The following is a 17,005-nucleotide window of genomic DNA, read 5'->3' on the forward strand; positions in this document are numbered from 1 at the left end:
ACGCAGTGCGAGTGCATAGGGACAGGTCCATACCCCTCATGTATGCTGTAGATCAGGTTTTCGTATGGAGGGATGAAGTCAGCTTTTTGCTACCTTGTTATTGAACAATAGCTAGGATCAGCAAAAACTTAATCGGGCCATGCTTGCTCTTACCTCTTGTGAGCATTCCTTTATCTTCACATGTTATCTGCTTGTGACCACTTAAAGGAGGGAGAGCTACTTGATGGAAACAATTTATCAATGACGGTCCATCGACACCAAACATGGGAAGAGGGAAGACAGAATAAATCCTTCACATCAAATTTTAATGACACAGAACAGTTTTAGCAAACTCCGTGGGCCTGGTGAAATCACTTTGCTTTGAGCACTACGTTTGTATTTCATTCTAACTTACAATAGTTTCTCTCTGCTATGTCATCCCTTTTACACCTTATTTTCCAAAGTGTAATCACCGTGTATGCCACATTATTCTGAGACTGCAATGCTGAGGCATTTTTGGAAAATATTCTGTTTTTCTATACAAAGCCATGTTACTTCTCATTTTTATAAGTATTTATGCTAGAATAGCATAACAGCATAGTTGTTGAGAAATTAGCAGCATTACTGTGATGTTTATTTCTGTGTACTGTGGCACACTGCAATTTATAGATTGGTTTGTGGGCAGTTGAGCAAGATGATATGTGAAATTTGTAAGCCGTCAACTGACTCCGGCGTATGAACATGCACACAAAAAGTTGAAGTGTCTAACAAAGGCTTTCCTCAAGGGCTTTCCTAATCCAGTTTCATGGGCATGTGTATTACTTAGTGAAGTGTTTCAGTATAATGCTTGCAAACACTTTAAAGCAGTGTATCATGTATGAATTAATGAAGTGATTAAGTTAACTATTTCATTTTAAGTGTCTACCTGTTACGTTGAAAAATATTTCTCCCTGAAAATAACTGTTTGCTTGTTTTGTGTCTAAATGTTCCATGTGACTCATGCAAACAAGCTGTGTTACATGTATGCTGCTACACTGAACTAAGGTGTATGTCAACTGCAACAGCAGCAACATACAGATTCAATACGTGTACATTACAATAAATGTCAGTTCAAGACTTTGTAGCAAATAATGTTCTCAATTACTTCAGTAAAAATGAATGTCTTAATACATACAGTGGACTCCCGTTATAACGAAGTCCTCGACCCCCAGTTTTCTTTCTTTACATCGAAATTTTGTTACAACTGAACAAATAGACAATAAATATACAAAGAGTGGACAATGTAGCAGCCTGAATTTTGACTTCATTGTAACCGGAATTTTGTTATAACTGTGTTCGTTATAACGGGAGTGCACTGTACATTCACTTTGCAAAAAGTCAGACTCACATGCACACATACTCAAAAAAAGTACCAAGGTAGTTTGGACTTCAGTGAGTCATTCAATATGGCTTTAAGATGACAACGTACAAGTAGAAGCATCCACTGAATCTAAAATCTAATTGAAAAACAACATTCAGGAGGTCATGTGTATACCCTTTATGATGTCATTGCAATTTGCCATTTCTCTTCCAGTAGTTGCCCCTGAGATAGTACATGTATATGTAGTACAGTCGTAACATTGCTAAATTCAAGCATATCTCACAGGGAAGGAGTAAGGCAGCTTTTCAGTCATTACTGCATAATGCTATACATTAGAGAGCCTCAAAGCAATGCAAGCTAAGTCTTTCCCTGCTACATTATATGTGCATCATTTCTTTTTTTCAGAAATTTCTCATGCTCTGATATTATGTCTTGACTGTACATGTATGTGTACATCAAATATGTGTATATCAACTTCTTTACATATCAAACTATACATGGAAGCACTTGGATCGATGCACCTTTTGACTGGAAGCATTTGAAATTATAATCCTACAGATTGTGCATGCTGTTAAACATAATACAACTACATGATTGTATTGCAAAAGCATTGACATTCATAGGCATAAATGTGCATGCTCACATAGGGACATATAATAAAAATCTCGAGTGCTTGATACTAATTAAAAATTATTTTATTTGTGAGTGATTCAACAAGGTCAAGATATTAAAGTCATTGTATTTTATAAAACATATCAATGTTAAAACTGCCTGCATCAGAAAATTGGCAATTGATGCAGAGCCCACGTAGTTCACCCCAGGTGACTAGCAATAGTCAGCAAATGGTATCAACCAGAACATTGTGCTACACATAGAAGAAGATGATCTGCAGAAGTGCGAGTCATTGCACTCAAAAAAATTGTACAACTACAGTGTACTTGCATATGAAATGCAATTGGCAAAAATAAAAAATTAATAAATAAAAAATAAAAAAGGTCAGCTCAGAAAAAAAAAGACACCTGTGTAGTGTGGTTCCCTTACTGAGTCCATCTCTCTTAATGTAAGGTATGTTGTAAGGTACATGGAACTCATCAACATGTATCCTGCGCTCTTTACATGTACATGTACTTGGCAAAATAATGGTACATGAGCACAAGCCATTTCCGTGTTGGAGGTTTAATTTTATGAAGTATGTGTACAGTATAGTGTACTGTATTACAAGTACCACATCATACACTAAATGTACTATAGGATGCTCCCATTTCAACAAATACACTTATAACAAAATGTCATAATGAATTAAAATTCAGGTCCAAATATTATTACATGTATATTTTGATTGTTTGAATACAGCGAAAGAAAGCTGCTGGTCCCCAGGGGTCCATTTCATTAAGTCATCACATAAAAGTCTTTACATCGAGCCAAAATTGCTCATATGTAGCTATATGAGACTTTCAAATCCATTTCAAGAAGTCTCCCATATTAGTGTGTTTTATGAGTGAAAAGTCTCTCATGGGACTTTCATGAAATGGACCCCAGGACTTTGTTTTAATGGGAGCTGCCTTTACATTGTACACCGTGTATTGTGATTGGCTGATTTGTCACAGACTACCATAAACCACTTTCATACCAGTGATTTATAAATGAAATTAACTGCCCTAAACTCCCATACACATCCGTCAGGTAGACACTGACATTACAGGGGAAACTCGATATAACGAGAAGGTCGGGACCGAGTCATTTTCCTCGTTATAGCCGATATCTCATTATATCAGTAGGCATGAAAAAGTATAACATTAAAACATCAATTTGCACATGTGGGACTACATATCACGTTTTAAGTTAATACTCGTAACCTGGCAATGTGTGTGAGGGAATTGCTCACCCTCTATGTCTAAGATGTTTTTCGCCAATGGAAAAAAAAATAAAATAAATAAGAACGTGTTTCTTAATGGATGTTCGAATTTGTAAATGAATAATTTTCATGAAATCATGTCATAATTGTCTGGATTGGTTTATGTGTTTATGGCCGGCGTGTGTTGTGAGTGGAAAGCTCGAAAATGTTCTGCATAATGCTGTGTGTGTATGTGTAACACATTCTGTATTTATGTACATTATGTTTGCGTGTGTGAAGATGGGGAATTCCCTAGTAGAAAGCCAACCACAGCATCAAGGCCCCATTTCATAAAAGATGTTAGGATGTCAACTCTTGCTGGAATGGAAACTTCCAATAGCAACAGCCAATCAGAAAGCTGGATTCTTGTCATTACTATGAAAATTGTTATTCCACCAAGAGTTGCTATCATATCAACTTTATATGAAACTGGGCCCAGATTGCCTCACACCGCTATACGTCCTGACCTGATGATATCATGTATGCACAAGACCGTCATACAGCTGTACAGTACACGCGACTATGACTTCAGACATTTCCCCTCAAAGCACGACCAAAGTGTAGCAAAGTTCAAATGTCAACGGTGTGATTTTTGTTTTTGTTTTTTTCAAAACAAAGATCTGGATGGATCTGAAAATGACAGAGGTAGTAATGATACAACTGGACCAGTGTAGTGGGATTTTCTGTTCCTAGCCGAGGTTTTACACACACACACACACACACACACACACACTGATAAAGCCTATGAATTAGTACAATGCAGGCAACAGTGGAGTCACATCACCAAACTGTATTACAAATTTTTAATAAGGAAAACATGAATAGGTTCTATCCTGAAATACAGTCAGCCTCCCTCTAATAACTTGAATCCAAAGGAATCCCAGAAGAGCGGGAATTCTGACTTACATAAAAGAATAAACATAAAATACATGTACTCATCCAGCATAGAATTTTTCTTCAACTTAATCAATATTTCGACTTGCGCGAGGCTGATATTATGAGAGGTTGACTATACTTTGTACTGTCTCCCAACCAAACCTCGTTTTGGTTTGGTCTGGTTTGGTCTTTATGGGGTAATAAAAAGACAAGAAATTTAAGATCATTGTTCAAACTTCCCTTACAATCATCCAACCTTCAACATGTCGTTTTCTGGCTTTGATCTATACATTTTCTTTCTCACATGTCAAGTCAATGGTAATACAACTGTACAACAATATGGGTATTTTAACAGATTTCTTGATGGCATGAGCACGCTCCGTACAGTTCTTAACAATTCTGTATAGAAATTGATGACAAATCTTTCTCACCTGTGTACATATTTGGCAATTCAGAATAACCATGAAATGATTCCAAGGAGCAACAATATCTTCAACCACTGTCCTCTCTTTTCTTCCTCTTCTTTTTCTTCTTTTTGTGAATTCCACCCTGGACAGCTTGATGGTCTGTGGACATCGCCTCTTCTGTGGCAGTGGTCTCAACACTCATCTCGACTTCCGAAGTTCTATCTTTCTTTCTTTTCTTTCGATGCAAATGTCCTTGACTGCTCTCGCTTCCCTCACCTCCATCATCTGATGTCTCAGATTGTCCCTCTAGTTCAGTTCTTCTGTCTTTCTTTTTCTTCTTCCTTTTCCTCCTCTCAGCGGGAGGATTCCAGCTGCCATCTTCCGTTCCCCCTCCAACCCTCTCTCCTGCTTCAGAGTTAGAGGCCTCACCTCCTGCTTCAGAGTTAGAGGCCTCACCTCCAGTCCCGTTTCCCTGATGACTGTGATGATGTTGCTCAGGCACTCGCTCCTCCGTAGCTCCTCCTCCAGAGGTGCCACCCTCGTCCCCCTCTTCCCCCGACTGCTCCACCTCACTCTCCTCCACCTCGCTGGGTGTGGTGTACTGTCCCGACTTGCTGCGCAGATCTGGCAGGGCGTAGTCGTGAAGATGGCAAACAATGTCTAAAACAAAAACAAAACCCAAACGAACAAAAGTGTGATCATCTCTGTCCATGAATTATGGTTTTTGTTCAAATGAGCTGCATATTAGTCACAAAAGAAGAGACTTGTTGCAAGAACAGAGGGTGGATGTGCTAGTAATGAAATGACCATGAAAATGAAAATTGAGACAGTACTATCTCACAACCAAAACTTCTGCATTTTGTTGAGAGTAGCTTATGCAGGCTATATTCAGCATAATCTCTCTCCTTCACCTGTTGCAGAAATGTGACTGTGTAAATTCACAAATCACAGCATATTGAATGTCCGTAATGACTACAGAACTTTCCACTCACCGTCGTATATCTTGAAGCGGTAGTCTGGGATGTACCTCACCTTCAGTTGATGAAAGTGGAGGCGCAGCTTCTGTGGAGAAGGGACGCTGTCCAGGGACAAATAATCAAGACAGGGAAGTCGAATGTCAGGAATATGGTGACAAAAACGTTCAGTTTTGGATGGGACTACAGAACACAATAGAAGCATGCCATAAACTCAGCAGAGGAATTTACACATCAACCAACACTCCCCATGTATTTCAAACTGATCACGGAGGTCACTTGTTTGTTTCCTGTTTAAGAGAATGATAAAACTCTTTGGCCCAAATTCAGAAAGGTACTGATAGTTTGAATCAAATTCATGGTTTGAATTTGGCCCATGGACTATAACAAACACAAAATGAGTGTGGTTTGCACATGCCATTGTAAGCGTGCATTTAGTTTTGGACATCTGTTGCAGTACATGATATTTTCTTTAGAAATTTACATAAATTAATTTATGGACAAAAGGCAAACTATCTGTTGTTGTGGTCAACTATTGTACAGTATATCACATTGTGACAGTATAGGCACACCTACTCCATGGAGGAAACTTACAGCAGGATTTATAAAACTTTGTCATCAAAGCAAAAGTGTCTAATAGTTCAAGCAAAAAGGGCAGTCTATGTGTATCTGTATTAGTGGGTTTTTTTTTTTTCCTATCTTTTGTCCCTGTTTTCTTGAATCTCTCTCTGAAATACCAAACTAAGCAAAAAAAAAAAAAAAAAAAAAAAAAAAAAAAACGTTTATCACACATGCTTTCTCGTGGACATATATCTTTATTTGCCTAACTCTATGGACGGCTAGGAAAAGAACATGTGATTTGGAAATAATAATGATAACCAAAATTTATATATTGCCCTTTCAAAATATTTACAAAGTACTATCACAAGTAGAACAAAATGGAAGAAATTGATAATACACAAGTATAAACAATAACATTACAATTGAAATGATCACTATACAATTAGAATCAGATTAAAACTAAAAGGAGTTTTACTTTGAGACAAATTGTTGTTTGTTTGGTTTTGTGTGTGTGTGTGCTGTGTGTGTGTTTGTTTGTTGGATGTTTTTTTTAATTGATCTGTTTTAACTGCTGACAAAAAAAAAAAGGAACCCTGAGGTGAAATACATCACAGCAGTCCCTTCCACTTTGTGCTTTCACACTAGGTTTGAAACAATTTAAACACTAATGATGATGCAAAGAGTAAGTTTCATATAGTATCTTTCCAATATGATGTGGTTTACCTTGGAACTGCATAAGTATGGTAAGATAAACCCAGCATTCAAAAAAAGGGGAAAACAAACAAAAACGAAAACGAAAAGCACATCATTCAAGCAATTAGGAATACACTTTACCATTATTTGCCTGCTGTGTAGCATAATGGAAGGTTTGAAAGTTGCCGCTCACTTTTCTTATTTCTTATACCGAGCATAATCATATGATGATCTGTGATGAAAATTAAAAGTCTAAAATACGGGGCTACTAATCTACTAGTTTTATGACAACAAATTTGAACTTACTTTGAAAAGTCATCCAGTAATGACAGCCAGTCAATGTCCTGCTCCTCATTCACATCTAACTTGTAGATCCTGGAATTTCACAAGAGGTGGTGGGCCAATGAGGTCAATTATGATAATAATATATCAAATTTATAAAGCGCAAAACCTACAGACATATATTCTTCTGCGCTGCAAAAGTTCCTGATGTACTTGATAATAACAGACGGTTAAATGAAAAGATGTGTTTTGAGTCGTGATGAAAAGACTGCTACAGTTGGGGATTTCCTGACTTCTAATGGTAGGTTATTCCAGCATCAAACCTCAGGTGAACTTCTGCGATGGAGACAAACCAATTATCAACAAACCATTCTACAAGGGTCATCGAAATGTGTAATAAATGCCAGTTTGCGAAATCAATAAAGATGTTATTAGGAAATTTACAACATGGATACACAACCACCTATACAGGATGTCTAAAGTTCTTAGTTGAAACATGTGACTAAAAGTTTGATTTTAGTAGCAACGGACAAAGCAGTATACAAAGCAGTAGACAAAGTCTACTTCCAGGTTGTTCTTAGGCTGTTAATGATCGTAACATGTAATATAGGGTGATACTAGTAACTAAGGAATTAGTAACTACGGAATTATCCCATTATTTAGTTTTTCAATCTGTTGTGATTTTCCAGGGAAATCTCACTCGAATGCGCAATCACCACAAATTCACTGCTCATTTACATTGTAGGATGTATCTGCATCTACAGACACATCTCCCCCGATGAGGAAGAGTGGCTGGAGTTATAACTTACTTTTCAATGAGCTTCACGCTGTCATCGGAGGTCCAGCGCTTCTTGGCCGTGTGTCTTGTCTGATACTCAGCCGCTGCCCAAGACACAATGAAAAGCCTGAAGAGGGGTATTTCCACAGTAAAAGGACATTTTTTAGGGATGTCTGATTATTTACCAATACCAATGTGCATTACCCCAAATACAATATGACCTTTGAGAGCCCTTTAATGACAGAAAACTTGTCCCAAAATTGCTTCAAACAAGCAATCTACTAGCAGTATTAGAATTTATTCCAAAATGAAAATTTCAGGGCGAACCTATGTAATGCTGGACTGACCCTTATGTACTGACATATGAAGGTCAAATGATAAATGCGAAATGAAAATCTGTTACTTTTCAAATGAATGGCCTGATATCGATTAGAAAAATATAACAGCCCTCAAAGGAAACCCAAACCCAAAGAGCAATATGGATTGAGTGAAAGCAGCAACATTAGTAGAACACATAAGTGAAAGTTTGAGGAAAATCAGACAATCGATGCAAAAGTTATGATTTTTTAAAATTTTGGTGTTGGAACCACATGATGAGGATACTACTAGAGGTTACGACGTATGTATGGACAACAATATAAAGAAAATATAAAGAAAATTCCACAAAAGTTAACTTTTCTAGCATAATGAAAGAGCACTTGACTAACCGCTTTCAGAAATCAGGGGGAATAATTGCTACCCTTAACATATGCCAGTTTCAAGTTGTTGATGGAATGTGTAATTTTCATGAAAAATGAATTTTTATGGAATTCCCTTTATACTTTATATTGTTGTCCACACATGACGTCATAACCTCTAGTAGTCTCCTCATCCAGCTCAATCCAACATTCTCTTTGGGTTTGCGTTTCCTTTCAGCCGTTGAGGACAGACTGATTTTGCTACAAGACACATTTCCCATAGACACCTACCCAAGTATACTCGGAACTCGTCATCAACAGGTTAAATTCTATTGAACACAATGCTTAATATCCTTTGAGACTTAGTGGTGAACACATATTACGTGGACTGACAATAATGTGACAGTTTAGCGCAGTAGACAAATATCCAAGACAAGGAGGAAGCACTTTGATCCCAAGAAGAAGAAAACTCAGTTGCCATGGTAACTAACCACTGTGACCGGCACTGAAGGACATTCCTCGTCTTCATCTTCTGCTGCACTGCTGTCCAAGGGATTTTGTAGAAGAGGCGGTTGACATCATTAGTCCTGTTGAATCCACTCTCCTCTTTGACAGCATCAATGAGTTTTTGCCTCTCTCGCTCTGACCACAAGCCATGCTCTGCGGGTTCAATGATGAAGGATGTAACCACGGCAACACACCCAGGAAGAAACCATGTGGGAGGTGAGAAGGGAAGAAAAATACAAACACATAACTATGATTTTCTATCCCTATTGTAGAGACTACCATACATCATTGGTTGCATCTTTACCTCCCCATCCCCTCACCCTTTGGTATTTTTACTGACATTCTATAGGGTTAATGCACTCATAAAAGTATACATATACAATGTAGAACACAAAAAAAATTAGTATCAGGACAGAGCTTACACTCTCCAAAATAGGCATACAATGTGATTCAAAGAATATTCTATTCCAAGAAGAAGGGATGCATAAAATGCCAACTTAGAGCTGCATGATCATGAAAATATCTTTGTCAGTCTTAAAACTTATCACAAGTTATCAATATCTTTGTCAATCCAGATCACATCACAGACAAAAGCATGTTCACGACATTGGTCTATATTCAGTTTTACTCTTCTCCCGGTGGTATTCAAGCTCTGGTTACCTTGACCAGTGATGGAAATCTTGAATCGGTCACAGAGGGACCTGCCGCTCCTTCCCATCATCTTGCCGATCTGACTCCACTGAGGACCCATTTTCCGAGCGAGTCTCTTCATTTTCTTCACCTCGTCCTTGGAGAAACTTTGGTGGAAACGTTATCGAAAGACACAAGTTGTAGGCAAATACAGCCAAAAATCTGGGACACCGTAAGGGAACACCACTGATAACATGCACTGTGTTCACAAGATGACCAAACATTTTTTTAATTCTGACCCACAATTGAAATTTATTCTGCACAAAAATTTAAGAAAGGATATCTACTTGACACTGCAAATTACCACAAATTATCTTTTGCTTTTACCTTAAAGAACAGTTGACTAGAAAAGATTACATGAATAAAAACTCTTTCAAATAATTCACAACTCTTGAGAATACAACATTAACTGCCATCAAAACATCTTAAATTCACACATATACATAACCAGTGTAGCATTCCTTTTACCTTGGAATCTAGCTATGCCTACTTACTATCTACAAAGTAATTTTGGAAAAATGACATCATACTCACTGTCCCAAGTAGTTGAGAGGATCAAATATCTTCCTAGCCCTGATGTAGACATTGTACGTTGGTCTTTGGATTCCCTTGCCTGTTAGAAACCACCACGGAGCAAGGAAGCACAAATAACTGAGAACATCTCACATGCCTCTAATGATGTGTGTGCAGCATAATATTGATGGATGGAAGTTACCACTGAAGCAAAATTAACATTGAATTATCACAGTTACACAAGTTAATTTACATGGATTGCACTTTAGAGGGATGATATTGTTTGGGTTGAAGTGGGGCTTCAAGGTTTCTAACTTTTTTTTGGGGGGGGGTGGGGTGAGACAATGAGAAACCTCCTATGAAATAGTGAAAGAGCACATAATTCAAGAGGTCTTCAAAGTTTATTTGGAGAAAATTGGTTTTGAAATGGCTGAGATATCCAAAACAAAGTGATCCTAGTAAGAGGTGGAACCCACCTTTTGTTAGGACCACTTTGTTTTACTTTGTTTTTGATATCCCAGCCATTTCACAACCAATTTTAATAGGATAAACTTTGAATTCCTCTTAAATTGTATGCTCTGTAACATCTCATAGAGTGGTTTCTACGTATCTCACAAGAAGTTAAAAGCTGAATCCTCACCACAACCAATAATAGACCATCCCTATAGGAGTGAAAGAAAAATCTAGGAAACATAAGAGAGCACATCCTGTTTTTGAGAACAAGATGCCATATACAAATTAATTTATACAAACACCTTACTTTTAGGAGTCTCATCAGATACAGTACTGGTACTTTTTTCATAAGACGCATTAATTTCTGGTCTTAAGAGAGTCGCCAAATAATTAAGTTTTGATATATCATGACTATATAGAGGGAAATTTGTTGAAGAATTGACATCTTTCTTCATTTGATTGGAATTTCTGAAATTTTACAACATATCTCGTATCTGAGAAAGATTGGTTAAACTGGATATGTTCATTAGGTATACATGTAAGTGCATAACATGACAACAACATGACAACAAATTTGTCAAGTTCAGTGAGAAGCAGGATCTTAAGTCCTCTTTAATATGTCAACAATTTTAGAAATCACCTAGGCCTCGCAGATTTAGCAATTAAGAAGTTTTTTTGAAAATTGTGCAAAACAATTAATGAACAACAAAAGTTTCAATTGAAAGAGAACCCTTTTTCTTCCATTCTAACATGTGAAACATTTACAAAGAATTGGAAAATTGTATTTTCAAAAAAAAAAAATTATCTATGAGTTATGTTGCAAAACCACCAAAAATAGCTTGTGAACAAGGACTTGATATGAATCATATGAATGAAGATATTTCTACTTGGGCGTAGATGTTCGTACACACTAATGAATTTATGCGGCATTTAGTTGTTCATCCATTTTATGAGAGCCAATCAATCTTCATCCGGTTGTTGTGAAGGAAAATAAAAACAAAAAAAAAATGGCTTAGTTTCATGGTAGGATCAAGATTCAAAGTCTACACAACTCACTCAGTCTCATATAGATATTCTTCTCCATAATCAGTGTGCGTAACTCTTTGCTGTCAGGGTATTCATCTGGAAAGATTATTTTCCTCGGCTCATCAATCTTGTATTTCTATTAGAATTGAAAGAAAATGGAGAAATAAAAACAAAGTTTCACTGAAATTATCTACTGACCAAACAGAAATATGCAAAAGGTTTCACTGAAATTATGTTATGCATACTCACCAAATGCAAAATTGGCAAATGTATTAATACATACATGTATATCATGCAAATAGTAATTTCCTCTTTATCAGCATCTTTATTGCAGAAGACACACCCAGAAATGAAATTCAGATATGGAAATAAGTGCACTAGTCAGGGAGTCTGCAAATCAAATGGCAGATTTGGCATCTTTGTGCAAGACAATGTGCTAATAGCATCCTACCAAAAGTGGATATAATACCTAAATGTAAATGCAAAATATAGTAGTTGGTAATGGTATACTTTCTTGACAACACTCTTCCACTTTACTTAAATAAGGCAGCCATGGTGGATCCTTGCAGATTACAAATATGTCAGTGTTGTTATAGGGTGGAGGAAATTAAAAAATATATACCGGTATATAATTAAAAACTGCAGTAAGTGAATTTAATCTATGATATTATGTACAAAATATTCTAGTTAAAAGGTGTTATAGTTTTTTACTATCATGATTCACTCAAATCATCCTTGCTGTAACAGGGATCTCATTTTTGTAATTTTCATTAAAAAGTCAGTTCTTTTTTTAAATAAAATAACACTCTATATGGAAAACCAGGACTACCAACTTAACCTCATTAAAAACAGTACCTCATTGTGAATGAATTTGGTGCAACAATGTGTCCCTACATTTTTAAGAGGCTGAGAGGAACAGGACAGACACTCATATTGATGTTAGACAAAAGCTCCTGCAACTTGCACAGCTACACCAAATGTCACTCTTGATGACACAAGAGAGAAAATATCCCTGACTTGATCATATTCCTGGGGCACAAACAATGTGAAAACTGGAACATGGGTGGTCGACACCATGCCACATTACCTGACAGATATTTGCCATGTTCTCCTTCAATCTCTTGTCTTCTATTCCACTCCATAAGCCTTCCTTCACAACAATACCTGGGGGTAAGGAAGCAGGATTGGTAAAACAGTTCAAGGAAAACTGTTTTAATAATGTACATGTAAAGCTACTCTGCACTTTGAGCACTACATGTACAAATGTACACCAAAATTTGACAAGAAAACATCACACATACATGTGTACATGTACACATAATTTTTCAATAGAGTGTGTTGCAGAAAATTGGCTTCCTGGGATCATCCAATCTCTTTTGCAGCAATAAAACTCTTCCTGTTGATGTTCATATATGAGTAAACTAGCTGTAATTCAAGATCCTCACACAGAAATCTTGTTGACTTTCTGCTTTTGTCCCTAAACTCTGGAATTGTGCGTGACAAACACTTCAAGCAAACAAACTCGGTCTCCTTCAAACATCTATTTCCAGAAATTATAACTTCTCCATTTGTTCTTTTGGCATTATGGCCTTCATGAAGATCTGAACTTTTCATCATTATCATGCTTATGTGCGTACATGTTTATTTGCTGTAATGCTGCTTTTGTAGTAGCTCTATTCTCGAGGAGAAAGCTACAATGTATCTTTTCAAAATGTTATAGAATATCAAAAAAACACATGGCCCAATTCTTTTCTATGTTAATGGGTCAATTTGTTGTGTAGCCAATTTGTACTCTCGGTCTCCATGTTCTAATTGCCATTATGGGTGCACATTGCAATTGTACAGGAGTTTTCACATGTGCAGTTCTCAAAGTTGCCTCAATGACAATATCTTCAATAGAACATGCTGCTTTCCCTCAACCTTATTATAGCCACAGGACCTACAATTTCATCCATTTCACAATTATTATTATTAATTAATCTCTCTTTATTCAACATGTATCAATCTTTTTATTCAAAGCATATCAAATATACTGTATAAAAGTATTCAATCCTTTTTCATTCATCTTTGACTTTTACATCTGTGATATTCACACAGATTAAAAAAAAAAAACTCTTCAGTGCCATCAACTTGTAAAATATAGCAATAATGAAAAAAAAAAGATAAACAATCTTGAGTTCAAAAAAAAAAAAAACAAATCATAGACAACAAAGTTATAAATTCTATGTCAATATTCATTGATGATGCATGAAAGCCAACAAAAATCACAAAGATAAAAAGTCACTAACCTCTATCACGGAGGGCCTGTCTTGTTTCAGCATCCATACGAAGGACATTTGATGCATAGAGTTCACTCTCATTCTCCTCTAACTCCATGTCGCTGGAATCATTGATACCGTCATCAGAGGAGGAGGTGGAGCTCGAGCTTTGATGCACCGCTTCCTCCGCTGGCTCTCTGTCACTGGGGGTGTCCATGGTTTGTATAAGTGGCTCTACTCAGGTGGTAGCTACAACAATAAATCAAATGCAATGTCACTCATCACATTGGCACTGAATCAAAAGCAGAGAAAAAAATAATGACCACTACAATGGCATTGCACCGACGACTTCATCTACATGATCTTTTTGAATAGACACTAGGCAGAGTCTTTCTAAGCAGATAGAGATACACGCGTAGAGTCTACATACAGCTGACGTTTTGACCACATGACACGAATCTATAGAGACCAACTAGACTTCTAGTGAAAGTCTAGAGCAAAATACCCTGTTCATGGCAGGCTTTGTACAGGGTGCCTATTTGTGGCAGGGGCTGTTTCATTAATTGATAAAAAGGCCCAATCAGGTGTACAACGCAACTTCCCATAATTTTTGCAAGTAACTCCAGTTTGCGTTCTAATATGGGACTAAGCACGCATGATTTTCATTTAATTGTTTTACTTCTATTGATGAATGAAAGTGAGGAGTGCCCTTGCCAGAAATAAGCACCCTGCCCACGCACTCAAACTGGGTTACCGGTACTCTAGAACTAGGAATACTTTTAGCAATATTCCAGTATTGGTAGGCCTACATAGTAGATAGAAGATTTACTGTAAAACATGATATATTCGCTACATGAATTTTGTGCGAATTGGAGCTGACGGCCGGCCTTTTTTGCGGCATGAAATTCTCGCGAACTGCCACTGGCATTCAATACATATACAGCTGTAGTGTAGAAAAAAACTTTTGCGTGCATTTTAGTTTCGCAAATCTTCGTGCTCACGAAATTTGCGAAATTAAAATGCATGCGAACATTCGTTTTACAGTATCTACCATGTAACGTTAGGCCTACTGATACTCAAACTCAAACTCATAGACATAGAACCAGTTGAGTTTATTATACAATTGTAGACAAAAAGATCTGTCTCTGCGGAACATACGGTACAAATAACAATTGTATCCCCGACGACCAGATACAGACCAATCTTTCGGTCAAAGTTTTATGGGTACTGGCAGTAAAATTTGTTTTTGTACCACATTACAGGCCAGTTGATCAGTTCACATGGCATAGCATGGTATTAAATGCCTATTTTTATGGGGGTTTATATTTGGTAGATAATCTGTCTGACGGGAGGAGTTTTAATCTTTTAGTTTTAAATTTGTGGCCCGGCCCTCCTCCGGTGACACCATCATAGCAGAGATATTGGGCGATTTCAAGTTCGGTGCTAGTACTAGTGCTAGTGCTATCTCAGCACCAACACCGGCGATAAAACCGAACTTGAAATCACGTCGGTGTTGGGAGTTGACCTCAAAATTATGACGTATTTCCGGTTGCTGGTGCAGCTGGGCTCGGTGTTGAATGTCATCTGCTGAACCGAGCTCCGACGTTTGTGTTAGCGATTTACATGCTTTTTCACCATTGACTAACATGAGCTCCTAGGGATTAACATTTTCATCATTTCAAGTTCGGTGCTGGTGTTGGCGTTGCTGTGCGAAATCCGCATTCACGTCCATAAGTAGATATTCGTTTACGTGCAAAGTCTATGCTAATGCAGTGCTCACCCACGTAAACGAACACTCTCGACATGGCTTTATAAATCTGAGCTCAAGAGCAAAATTAGGATAATCATGTTTAAAAGAAGGGATGAAATTTGTGGCATTTTAATTAGTCTTCCTTGTTATAGACACGGCTATGTCTAAAACTAAGCAATCATGGCTACATCTTTTTATATTTGAATTTAACTATGTCTGTGCCATACAGCCATCACTTTTTTCGTCGCAGTATTCCCGCGGACTTCGCGGTGCTGCGATTCCAACACCTAGACTAGTGCTGCATGCTGGTGATCGATAATTTTGATCGGTATCGCCTTGTTAATCCGACCGTCGGGTGTTGGAGCTCGATTTAAGGCTGTTATTCGCTTGGGGGCTAGCACTAGCAGTAGAGTAACAGTAACACTAGCACCGAACTTGAAATCACCCATTGGCATTGTGAACATATCCCGACGTTGACGGCATGCGGCAAGATAGCTACACGCAGCCGCTGTAGCGACAGCGTCGCTTCGCGACAGCGGCTGCGTGTACATTTGTAGTTAGCGGCAAGATACCTAAATTACATCAAAATACATGTACAACCTGGTCTTCAGGTCAATTCCCATAACCGCACCAGCGACCCCAATGTACCCAACACGTCCTACCACTCACTAGCTTAGCCTAGAGTTCTTTTAGTTACAGAGCCCCGCCCCGCGCCGGGGTTATTGACTTTATTTACCACGTTTACATAGATGTACAAGACAGTACTGACATGACGCAGATCTTCACATGTGGGACTGACAATGTCAATGGTAACACGTAGACCTACACTGAATCAGCTCAGCCCAAAAGATCAAGAGTAATATGCCTTGAATGGTAATGGCTAGATTATTATATGTGTCAGATCGTGCGTGAATCTGATACAATAACGTCAACAGGGAGTCAGAGTAACTTTAGGCAACAATTCATACTTAATTGTAGATACGAGATTCTGCTCTGCTCGCCTCGCTCAGTTCATACAGGTGCTGTATCTTCGCTGATCGCGTACACGTGTGTTTTGTGTCATCTGTATCATAGTTTTGTGATGGATGAGACGTACACTACGCAATGCATTCTGTGTGTGTGCGGTTCAAAAGTACGTAGAGGCGACTTTGACTTGAGGGAAGAGATTTCCCTCACGCTCATTAATATTCATCAAGCTGGCTTGCTCAATAAGTTAGTTTAGTAATAGCGCGCTCGTCACTAAACTGAGTGATAATGTCTTCAATGCCAAAGATTTCTCTTCAAAGATGGACAAATGAACATAAGTGCATTGTTTACTAGTAACCCG

The 17,005-nt window shown here is 37.7% G+C and overlaps 1 protein-coding gene across 2 annotated transcripts; it reads right to left on the minus strand.

The window, feature by feature from the left end:
- Positions 1 to 4,022: 4,022 nt before the first annotated feature.
- Positions 4,023 to 16,788, minus strand: LOC140242631 (transcription termination factor 1-like). 2 transcript variants are annotated; one of them, XM_072322384.1, is made up of 11 exons: positions 16,647 to 16,788; positions 13,959 to 14,177; positions 12,758 to 12,834; positions 11,701 to 11,806; positions 10,213 to 10,291; positions 9,649 to 9,785; positions 8,973 to 9,141; positions 7,836 to 7,931; positions 7,051 to 7,119; positions 5,509 to 5,594; positions 4,023 to 5,176 (listed from the first exon to the last, which is right to left on the minus strand). In XM_072322384.1, exons 2-11 carry the CDS (start codon positions 14,143 to 14,145, stop codon positions 4,602 to 4,604), a joined length of 1,581 nt encoding a protein of 526 aa, XP_072178485.1. In that variant the 5' UTR covers positions 14,146 to 14,177; positions 16,647 to 16,788; the 3' UTR covers positions 4,023 to 4,601. The 2 variants fall into 2 exon arrangements, with proteins under 2 accessions (XP_072178485.1, XP_072178486.1); XM_072322385.1 differs by having other exon boundaries at positions 16,661 to 16,670.
- Between the last annotated feature and the right edge of the window lie 217 nt (positions 16,789 to 17,005).

This window comes from Diadema setosum, chromosome 19 (assembly GCF_964275005.1).
Source record: "Diadema setosum chromosome 19, eeDiaSeto1, whole genome shotgun sequence".
NCBI lineage: Eukaryota > Metazoa > Echinodermata > Echinoidea > Diadematoida > Diadematidae > Diadema > Diadema setosum.